The sequence below is a fragment of the Piliocolobus tephrosceles genome, chromosome 13 (genome assembly GCF_002776525.5).
Source record: "Piliocolobus tephrosceles isolate RC106 chromosome 13, ASM277652v3, whole genome shotgun sequence".
Lineage (NCBI taxonomy): Eukaryota > Metazoa > Chordata > Mammalia > Primates > Cercopithecidae > Piliocolobus > Piliocolobus tephrosceles.
This window is the reverse complement of record NC_045446.1, coordinates 78,258,055-78,270,209: the sequence shown is the minus strand read 5'-3', so window position 1 is coordinate 78,270,209 and position 12,155 is coordinate 78,258,055. Positions and strand designations below refer to the sequence as shown.

Genomic DNA, 12,155 nt, shown 5'->3' with positions numbered 1-12,155 from the left:
AACTCTTAAGATTTTTTTCCAATTTTACAGTTTGAGTTTATGAGCGAGTAAGTGAGGAATGAGCCCAGGGACTTTGACTACTTTGCTGAGCAGTAAATCGCTGTTTTTTTAGCTTTTCTGGAATGTATATTTTGGTTTTAATGTAATGTCTTTTCAGCACTGGAAATAAACAGATTTATGACCCTACATTTTCACATGTAAACTTCCAGTTCCTTTAGTAAAATGCTGGAATTTGCTTGGCTGTAACCACTGTAACAATTTCCTGGCAGTTTTGCATTTTATTACAATTCAACTTTTCAAATCAATGGTTCTGTCCAGTTAATAGGCAGAAAACTATAGCTATTCCTTGGAACTGACATAGGGAAGTTGGTTTCTTTCTGAGTAAAGATGTGACACTCTCTGATGGATATGCCAAAATACCAGTTTCAGTAAAATTTGCTTGGTTCCTTTCTGACAGCAAATGGAGGTAGTTAATTTGTACATATGTAGATTTCTACAGTAAACAAAGGACAAATATGGAATATGCATTCTTTGTTTTTTAATGTAGCTGGAATATAATAGTTCCATATTTGGTTAATCATCAAATCATTCAAATCCATGCAAAGTACTCTTTTCTGAAATAATCATCTTGATGGATTAGACTTAGATGTCTATATTTTTTATTACGTACTCTAAATTATCTATAGGTACACTTAGAAAATTATACATTTATCACTGTACTAGTATATCTGTTATAAAATGTGAAATATTAAGTGATTAAATATCTTATTTATTAATGTCATTAAATTGTGCCCTACCCAAAATATATTTCAAGAAGATATCATTTGAAAATAATGTAAAATATTCTTCATTATTATGATTTTGTTGCCAAAAGTAATGTTAGAGTCCCTGTTACTGATACTTTTCATGACTGTAAATTTTCAACATTTGGAGACAAAATTTTCTGATGTGTTTCAAAATCTTAAAGAATTTCAGTAGATTTTGACACATTTTTGTTAAAAGTATGAAAGTGTCACAGCTTTAGAAGAATTTGGAATAATTACCGATTGGTATTAGGGATGATAATTTTAACAGACAAATTTTAACTTAAACATTTGCTTTATTGATGACTAGGACTAAAAAGAATATTATAGTGGTAGAACCATTTCAAAACATCTGTTTTTAAAAACTTAACATGTTTGACAGAAGTCAGAATAGGGTAATTATAAACTTTGTCATTTTCTTATGTTTGCATCATTAGTATTTGCAAATCCTTGTTTCTTTGCAAGTATATTTTAAACTACTTGTTCATTTTATGAGTGTTAGCCTGATTAATTCAGGTAAGGTGCTCAAGTCAATTTAAGCAGGCAGATGTGAAAAAGGGAATATGCTGTGCCTTAACCATCTTGTAGGGACTTACTAGCACACTGTACATAACAGAGGAACATCTGATATTGGATCTGATGGGCACACCGATGTTGTTTCGTATGTTAAATAATAGTGGAAATTTTCAATTTAAAATTTTTTTTTTTTTTTTTTTTGAGCCAGAATTTCGCTCTTTTTGCCGAGGCTGGAGTGCAATGGCGCGTGGTTGCAGCTCACTGCAATTTCTGCCTCCCGGGTTCAAATAATTCTTCTGCCTCATCCTCCCAAGTATCTGGGATTACAAGCATGTGCCACCATGCCAGGCTAATTTTTTTATTATTAGTAGAGACGAGGTTCCGCCATGTTGGCAAGGCTGGTCTCAAAATCCCAACTTCAGGTGATCTACCCGCCTCAGCCTCCTAAAGTGTTGGGATTAGAGGCATGAGCCTCTGTGCCTGGCCAGTTGTATTTTTATATTAGAAATATATATGGGAGTTACAATACTTTCTTTCCAATGTTCCGATGGAAACCACTGGTTGAAAGGATAGGTCCCAGTGTCAGCTGCCCAGTTGGCAGTTTTGGATAGAATGTAAGTTCTATGAAGGCATGGATGAAGTATCCTTCATGGTAACTATGGTAATGTTAGTATAGTCACTTGTTTAATGTTTTATAACTTTTTAACTCTTCCAACTTCAATTTCATCTATATCTTTCATAGCAGTCCAGTAAAATAGTATCAGTTATAGATATCATTCCTACTTTCAGATGAAGTAATTGAGGCTCACTAGTTGTGACTTGCTCAAGGTTACATAAATGATAAGTGACAGAATTGGATTTAAAGGGAAGAGTCCACTTTACTAAACTGCCTGTGTCTTCTAGCCAAGTGTGTTATGTAAAGTAAGTATTCAGACACTGGCTAAGTATATTATTAATCAAGAAAACAACAGAACAGGTTTAAGCAAGTTTTTCACTCCCCTCGGTGTCAAAAAGCAGTCAAGTAAAAGATCCAAGATAAATAACTTCAGTTCCCAAAAATAACTTCAATTCCAAAATTTCCCTATGACTACGTAGATCTAATTGGACAGCTGATAAAATGAGTGGGAAATTGAAGAAGGGGTATTTTGAGAATGTGTGGCAACTTAATGGTAATTTTGAAAAAGCAAATGGATAGTTATTGAATCATAATAGTTTTCTAAACTTAAATACTGGGGCTTGCTAGTTCTTCAGATTTTAGGAAATTATCTATTTGTTGCAGTAGAAATTGGCATAAATGAATGGAAACTTAAATTATCTCATCTGTGCAAGGCAGTCTTCAGAGACTGATGTTTATATAAGTGAAAACCCTCAGAAAAATTTTTTGGCTGCATTTCAAGCTAGATAGTGGGGTCCAAACTTCAACTTCTTAATTGGTGATACAACCTCAGAAATCACAGAAGTATTTCACTGGAAAAATGACATACTCGAAAACATTCAAATCAAGAAAATCACAGGGGTACGGTGGATGGTCCCCCTTAAGGTACTGCACACTTGGCTTCCCCACTGGTAAATGCCTCTCTTCTACTAAGTTGTTGTCATGCAGAGTGGCATTGTAGCTCTGTCCTTTTACTTAATAATTTCAGGTTCTAAAAATGATACATAATTTCAGGTTATGAAGACTATAGAATAGTATAAAATAAAATTTTAAAAGGGAAAATAACTCCATCAGTTTAATGGAATGTGTAAGGTTTAAGTTATAACAACAAAAACAAAGTTATAGTTTTTTGGATTACTCATATAAATACAGAGTGTGTCTATATTAAGAATTACTGGCTTTATGAATATTAAATAAGAAGACTGGGCATGGTGGATCATGCCTGTAATCCCAGCACTTTAGGAGGCCGAGGCAGACGGATCACCTGAGGTCAGGAGTTCAAGGCCAACCTGGCCAACATGGTGAAACCCTGTCTCTACTAAAAATACAAAAATTAGCCGGGTGTGGTGATGCATGCCTGTAATCCCAGCTACTCAGGAGGCTGAGGCAGGAGAATTGCTTGAACCTAGGAGATGGAGGTTGCAGTGGGCTGAGATTGCACCACTGCACTCCAACGTGGGTGGCAGAGCAAGACTCCATCTTGGGGAACAGAAAAAAAAATTAAGAAAACCACAGATGTAAGGATTTGCAATTAGAAAGCTTGAAGGGAAATTTTTGGAACTTCTAGGTCTACCTAAATTTACAGATAGGGAAGCAGCTTTGGAGAGGAACATTTGCACTTCTGAAGTAATACTGTGATTTGGACTGTCAGGCATTGTGATATATTGGCATCACCACACCTCTGTTAATTATAAACTTACCTATTCTCAGTGCCTTGTTAATTGTTGAAATGGGACTTGACATTTGTTGTTCTTCCTTTTCTGTTATTCATTTATTCACTCATTCAGTAATTAATTACTTCCTAGTGCCAGACAGTTTTCTAGGTACTGAATAAACAAAAATCCTGTTGTCACAGTTATGTTTTTGTGGAAAGAACAACCTGGTAGACTATCATGAAAAATAAATGAGTTAGTATACATAAAACACATAAAAAGATGGAGTCTGTAATTGTCATCTTTGCTGTATTTATTTATTTAGAGAATGGATCTGATTCTGTCATTCAGACTGGAGTTCAGTGGCTGGATCATTGCTCACTGTAACCTCAAAACACCTGGCCTCAAGTGATCCCCCAACCTCGGGCTTCCAAAGTGCTGGGATTAAAGGCATGAGCCACTGTACCTGGCCATTGCCCCTGTTTTAAAGATGAGGAAACTGAAAGTACAGAGAGGAAAGTGACTTACTCAGGATCACACAGCCAATAAGTGGCAGAGCAGTCTAGGCTGTCTAGGCCTGAAGGCATTGTTCTTTCTGTTTGCATGAAAAACCCTAGGCAGGAATGGTAAAAAGACTGAAAGAGGCAGGAATGGTAAAAAGACTGAAAGAGCCAAAAAGACTGAAAGAGCCAAAATGACTGAAAGAGCCAAGGCAACATAGGTACCTGAATAGTGGGAAAACACCCATGAGGACTGCTAGAAATTTTAGGCAGCCTTAAAAGGCCTTGGGCAACAATTTAAACCTGACTCATAAGTCAGTGAATCCTCTGCAACTGTTTTTTTTTTTTTTTTTTTCCCCAAAGAATACAATGGGTAAAACAATGACCTTTGTAACATGTGAACCTGTATTTGAATCCTTTCCTCTCCATTTAATTTTGCATAGTCACCTTTTCTTCATTAAAAAGAAATTTTATCCCAAAGAGATTATCGTGAGGCTCAAATAATATAGGTGGAAGCCCTTTGGGTTTTAAAACCCAAAGGTTTAAAAGCCCTTTTCTGTCATTTCTGGGTATCTCCCGCCAGTGATTTTAGTAATTGTTTGCCTCTCTGGCTCTTTGTGAGAAGACAAATTGTAGGAAGAAGTGGTGGATGTCATTGGGTAGAATGCTTAGTTCTAGTTCTACCACCTCCTTAGGTCTTTTTTTTTTTTTTTTTTTGTCCCCCAAGACTGTATCATTTCTGTGTTCTCTTGAACCTGTAAGATTTATGAGTAATCTGTACAATATTTATGAAGTATGAAATCTCTGCCATTGTGGCACAAAAGCAGTCATAGACAGTGTATAAATGAATGGGTATGCTGTTCTCCAGTAAAACTATATTTACAGAAGTAGGCAGCCTTCTCCAATTTTAGTTTGCTCACCCCTTTCCTATAGAACTCAGGTTTATCATATAAAATGTTACACATTATTCCTTTGAATAAATTGTTTACATAATACTTTTTAATTTGGACATTTTCTAGGACATTCTATTGTTTTTGTTTTTAACTTTTCTTATACTGCAGTGAATGTCTTCCTGTAGGTAGCATTTTGTTTGTGTATGTGTGACAATTTCTATAAAGTAGCTCTTAAGAACTCTGGAAACATTATCAGGTGACTGCCTCAAACAGCAGAGGTAGGAGGGGGCGTCGGCCTAACCCTACCTGGCCTGCCTTACCAACGTGCAACCAAGGAGAAGAGAATAGGATCAAGAGCCAGTGCCAGAGAGAAATACGTAATATGGAGTTTAGGCTGCTTGCTATAAAGTTACCATGTTAGACTGTTTTTGATCTACCAAAATAGAAGTTTTACATAGGTTAGTGTAAAATTAATTTTATTAACCTTTTCATACAACACAACCTCTCATATTGCTGCCCAACAATGTCCTTGGCCTTTGTTTCCATGGTCTTCGTCTTGAGTAGGATTTTTAGTAGGGACTTGAGTAGTTGGGAACTGAACTCATGCTAGTGAAGTCATTCTTCACCAGAAGTAGACATTTGGGCTTCAGAATACCGTGAATGACCAGCCGGGCACAGTGGCTCACACCTGTAATCCTAGCACTTTGGGAGGGTGAAGGAAGCAGATCATCTGAGGTCAGGAGTTTGAGACCAGCCTGGCCAACATGGTAAAACCCCATCTCTACTAAAAATACAAAAATTAGCCAGGCCTGGTAGCACACGCCTGTAGTCCCAGCTACTTGAGAGGCTGAGGCAGGAGAATCGCTTGAACCCAGGAGGCGGAGGTTGCAGTGAGCCAAGATCTCGCCAGTGCACTCCAGCCTGGGCAACAGAGTGAGACTCTGTCTCAAAAAAAAAGAGAATATCATGAATATCACCAAAGATATAAGGAAGATATGGATATGAGTAGCCCAGAGTAACTTTTCCTGTGCTATATAACATACTGAGTGGTGATTCCCAGGATTCAAGTCCAGTTTTTCTGGATTCGAAAGCCATACATTTTTAACTCTTCCCCTAAGTATGATTTGAATTCAGAGAGTCAGATGCAATAAGGTAATTTTAACTTTAAGTGTAGTTTAGTCCACACATTTCTCTAAACTGGGGGTTGGCACACTATAAGCCTCTTTTTGTAAGTAAAGTTTTATTGAAACACAGCCTAGCTCATTCATTTATGTATTCCCTTTGCACCTTTTAGGTTGAGTAGTTGTAACTGAAGTCTTCTAGCCTGCGAGCCTAAAATGTTTACTATCTAGTCCTTCAAAAAGAAATTTGCCAACCTCTGCAAACAAGCGAAATAATGTGTATCAGAGTAGAGCAGGAGTCCACAAACTACAACCTCTGGAGCCAAAACCACCCTACTGCCTGTTTTTGTAAATAAAAGTTTTATAGAAATATAGTAAGTCAGAGCCTGAATTTGTCTGTGCCCAGGTCTCTCCTCAGAAATTTAGCATAGCATTTTCCCTTTCTGTCTCCCACATGCTACACAGCCATTCTGGATTATGTGCACCGCCTCCATGAGGAGATGTTCTAACGTGAGGGTGACTAGGCTCTGGAGCCAAAGCATCTTAGTTCAAATCCTGGATCTGTTAAAAATAATAGTTATTTTTCAGTTCTAACACTGAAATAAGATAAAGGGCCATATGAGTGAAATAAAGTATAAAGAATATATTTAACACTTAGGTTACTTTAGCTCCCTCATGATCAGAATATGCTAATAAATTGAGAGATTGACAGAAAAAAAGGATTCTGTTTCACTGTGGCTCACACCTGTAATCCCAGCACTTTGGGAGGCCGAGGCCGGTGGATCACTTGTCTGGATTTCAAGACCGGTCTGGCCAACATGGCTAAACCCTGTCTCTGCTAAAAAACACAAAAATTAGCCAGGCGTGGTGGCGGGTGCCTTTAATCCCAGCTATTCGGGAGGTTGAGGCAAGAGAATCGCTTGAACCTGGGAGGTGCAAGTTGCAGTGAGCCAAGATCACGCCACTGCACTCCAGCCTGGGCGACACAGCAAGACTCCGCTGCTGGGAAAAAAAAAAAAAAAAAAAAAAAGTTCATCATTTGCTCTTGTAGTTTCCTGGTGTGGACCTTGTCTCAGTGGAAAAGTGTAGTGTGATAGAGTGAGGAGAATTCTATTTCTGCCACTTAACAGCCCTGTTGCCTTGGTAAGAGCTCCTTATATCTGAGCTGAACTCCTTTTGTCCTTGGTAAAATGTGGTTACTATCATTTGTATCCTCATAGCCTTCTTGTAAGGATAATGTGAAGTCACTTTTGAAAAATGCCTTGAATGTACCAGATGCTGTTTTTTTGTTGTTGTTGTTTGTTTTTGTTTTTCCTTGGCCTTCATTCCTAGAAGTGTTTTGTTATATACATTTTGTTTGGTGGCCAAAAATGCTAACCACAGAAAAGTTTCTATCTCTTCTTTTTCTAGAATAATTCTTACAGTATAACCTCTCAGGGTGAAGTTTTTGTTTTGATGGGCACAGGGTGAAAAGGGGCACATTTCCTGTGAATGAGAGCCATGGAAAATGGACCTGAAATTTGAAAACAGATTTTACTTGGTTTCCTTTTCCCTTATTTGTTTGCAGTATAAACAAGAGGGCATCAAGGTGACCATTTACTGCAATGAGACAATGACTGGGTGGGTGCATGATGTGCTGGGCCGGAACTGGGCTTGTTTCACCGGAAAGAAGGTGGGAACTGCCTCTGAGAATGTGTATGTGAACACAGCACACCTTAAGAATTCTCAGGAAAAGTGAGTTGCTACAAGTGAGATACACGTTTAGTTTTGTTTTATAGTATGTATGAATATGTGTGTACATTTTTGGAATTTTAATTTGATTATACAAAATGTCTTCGGCTTAGAAATATTTGCCAGGCTATATAAAACCTTACTGAAAAAATAAATTGACCAATATAATTGAGAGTATTTTTTCAAAGTATTCCAAAAGTAATGGACCAATGATTTCTTTAAGTGAAATCATGTAATGGACCACAGAATTGCAAATTACTAATAAAAGCCATTTTACTTGTTGCCATGTAATAAGGGCATGTCGCATAATACATGTAGATACATATATTTATGCTGCAGCAAGTATAGGTGATACTAACTGGGCAACTTTTAAACAAGACCATAAGTAACTGGAATCAAAGTTCTTAGTATTTATGCAGCCTGTTGGTTTGCCAGGGCTGCCATAACAAAGTACCACAGACCGGGTGGCTTAAGGAAGGTTGTTTGCTCACAATTTTGGAGGCTAAAAGTCCAAGATCGAGGTGTTGTCAGGTTTGGTTTCTTCCAAGGCCACACTCCTTGGCTTGCAGATGTCTGCCTGCTTACTGGGTCCCTAAACAGTCTTTTCTGACTGTCCTAATCTCCTCTTCTTATAAGGACATCGGTCATATTGGATTGGGACCCACCCATATGACCTAATTTTGCTTTAATTACCTCTTTAAAACTCTGTCTCCAAATACAGTCATATGGCTGCAATACAGGGGGTTAGAATTTCAACATACAACTTTTGGGGGGACACAATTCAGACTATAACCTGCAGTTAATGTTTACTGTTAAATTAAATCTATAACTAACTGTGAACCACACAAACAGGACATTTCAAATAAGACTTTATTAGTTGTGGAAGGAAGAGATGAAATGTTGTTACCTTTTCTGTTTTATGTAGTTGTAAAAGCCACTAAAAATGTACATGTACAAATCATCCCAAGCCAGGCAACACTAGCAATGAATGACTGCAGCAGAGAGGTAAGAGAGAAGATTTAAAGGAGAATGAATTGTCTGCAAAAGTGCTGAACAAGATCTAGACTAATTCATCCCCTTCATTTTGAGTTTAGGTTTTAAATAGCTTTGTTTGGCTTGATCCTAGAGCTATGCATTTCCTTTTAACTTGTTTACTTTGCACCCTACCATTTAGGATATACTATGTACTATTGTACTCTATTTGATATTCCAAACATTGTCTCATTTAATGAAGAAGCTCCCAACCAGAGTGCTCAGCACCTACATTGCCTCACCTGTGAAATGAGCATGTGGGACTGAATTGCCTTTGAGGTCTCTTTCAGCTCTTAATGATCTGTTATCCCATAGTAAGATACATTATTTTTAATCTCATTGATCTTAAACACCAAAAATAATATTATGTAAGATGGAGGATGCTATTTTGTCATTACTTTAATGCACATATCAACACACGAGGTTTTGCTAGATGTTACGATAAAGCAAGGGAAACAGCAGGCTACTGCTCCTCAGATATCTACAGTCAATGAAGTATTGACTCTCATTGTGGGAAAATATCTTAAAAGTATTTCATTTCCAATTTAAAATATATTCTTTTGCCTAAGGAAACAATGAAACAACAATAACTTGTTTTTGTTATTGTGTTACTGTAGTCATACATATGATACAGTTTTATAATCTGCTTGATAAAGGTACCTCTCGGGTTTTTTCACACTTTGTAACAAGTGGGAAAGAACTTGTTTGCAGCAAGTGGGAAAGACAAAAACATTAAAACATTATCAACCTGGTTGCACGTTTTTCTGATTATTTTCAGTGCTCTCAGGTTATTAGACTATATCAAAATTCTCTCTCTACACACATGATTTGTAACAGAAAGGAAACTTTGCAGTATGCCTAAAATGTTACTCAGGTTAATTATATCTTGCTTTGCATAGTTGAATGTTTATGGAAGTCTCAGATAGTGAGTCACTCTGAAACCACAGACTCGTTTTTAATAGTAATAATATGGTAAGTTCTATAATTGATAGCATCCAGCACACAGGTATGATAAATGTTTGAATTAAATGAATAATCAACTCCCTGAATTTTTCTGCTTTGTAAATATGCTCTTTGTGTGTTACGTCTATTTACATAAGTATCCAAGCATTTGGCACAAGGTGAACCAATGTGGCTCAGATTTTAATGTTATTGTGAATCACCTGGGGATCTTGTTAAAAGAAAAAAAAAAAATGCAGATTCTGATTCAGGTGATCTGCACTGAGCACCTAAAGTATGCATTTCTAACAAACTTCCAGGTGTTGCTGCTGATATTGGTTCAAGAACTAAATTCTGAGTAACAAGTATAAGCCAAATGTCCATAAAGTATAATTCATTTTTGCATCATATGGTTATAATGCTTGCATGTTATATATATGTTGCATACAGGTTTTGCTGTTCTCTTTTTTCATATTAAAAAGGTTATAGAGGTACACTCTAGAAACTGTAGGGATAGGGGAAAGCTGGGCATCTCATGCCACCACTCAGCAGTAACCATGTTTGGCATTTTAAAAAATGCATTTATAGTGTGTGCGCGCGCGTGTGTGTGAGTGCGTGTGCGCATACATATGTATGTATATATTATACATATATATTAATATGCATATATACATATATTACTGTCCAAAAGTTGATACATTGATATGATTATGTATAAACTTTGATTTCTTCTTATATTTAATATAGTTGTGAACACTCTTCCATATCATTAAATAACTTTCTAGACATTTTTAATGAATATATTATATAGAAAATGAAATATTTATCTGTTCCTTATCTTAGAATATTTATTTCAGTTATTTACAATCTATTAGTAGTTTAAAAGTACTTCATGGAAAATCCTTATACATGCATCTTAGTTAACTTGAACTTTTATTTTTAGAGAAGACATGCCAGGCTCTTCTAGGCTATTGATACATATTGCCAGTTACCTTCCTGAAAGATTGTACCACTTTCCACTTAAGCACAGAGTGTGATGCCTGTTTTAATTACTCTGTTTACATCAGTAAAGACTATATCTGAAATGATCTCATTTTGGGGGACAGGTATTCTAATAGGCTCTACAAATATGACCCCAACTTTGTGAAAGCTATCAATGCCATTCAGAAGTCTTGGACTGCAACTACATACATGGAATATGAGACTCTTACCCTGGGAGATATGATTAAGAGAAGTGGTGGCCACAGTCGAAAAATCCCAAGGTAATAAAGCACACAGTTTATCATTAATAAAAATATGAATGCTGAATACCATCCTCCCTCCTAACCAGGCCTACTGGTGTCGCTCGCCATTTTATTGGTCATCCCAGTTGTAACTTTTGATGTGATCTGTTAACGATCTTTCTCTCCTATTGATACATATTCTGTCACTTTCCAAGTCCTATTTATGAGTTTTTCTTTCACATGTCTGTTGTTTCCATTGCCCCCTTTCCATTTTCTACACTCTGGCATGGAGCTTTGTCCTGTTTCCCCCAAGCTATGGATTAGCCTCCTGCCTGTAACCGCCTGAGGGGTTCTTCCTGCTTGCCACATAAGGAAAGACCATGGCGATGTAGTAGAGAAAGAGCTTGAGAGACACTAGGCTGGCCACGCCATGTGGGGGATGGAGTTCATATTCAAATTATCTTATCCAAAGCTCATAGGTAGGAGATGGAATTGAGTGAAGTAGGAAATACTAAAGCAGATATTATAGTCTGGCTGCCTGATTTTCATTAGCAGTTTTGTATATAAATTAGTTCTGTTCTAAGAATCCAGGGACATAATAGAAACTCTCAAAGATTCTTAGCTTGAGATATAGGGAGTCTGTGAAACTGCTGAAATTACAGACATTTATTGTTTATGAGCATTTCTGAATCTAGAGCTTTCACTAGATTTGTGAAGAATGTGGGCCAAAAGATTAAGAGCCAATCATGTGTCTTTTACTCAAAATGTTTGTAATTCTCACCTTTTTATCCCCCAAACTCCTTTTTCTCTCTCTTCATTTTCACAGTGTTACTGGAAAGGGGTCCTGATCCAGACCCCAAGAAAGGGCTGTTGGATCTTGCGTAGGAAAGAATTTAGGGCGAGTCCTCAGTGCAAAGTGAAAGCAAGTTTATTAAGAAAGTAAAGGAATAAAAGAATGGCTACTCCATAGACAGAACAGCCCCGAGGGCAGCAGGTTGTCCATTTTTATGGTTATTTCTTGATTGTATGCTAAGCAATGGATGAATTATTCATGCCTGCCCTTTTTAGACCATATAGGATAACTTCCTGA

At 37.0% G+C, this 12,155-nt stretch overlaps 1 protein-coding gene across 1 annotated transcript in view; it reads left to right on the top strand.

Annotated features, from left to right (window-relative positions):
• Positions 1 to 12,155, top strand: part of CTSC (cathepsin C) — a 40,815-nt gene that overhangs the window by 17,225 nt on the left and 11,435 nt on the right. The window contains exons 3-4 of the mRNA XM_023209219.1: positions 7,708 to 7,874; positions 10,949 to 11,104. Coding sequence (XP_023064987.1) covers positions 7,708 to 7,874; positions 10,949 to 11,104 — 323 coding nt within the window. The remainder of the gene's footprint in view (positions 1 to 7,707; positions 7,875 to 10,948; positions 11,105 to 12,155) is intronic.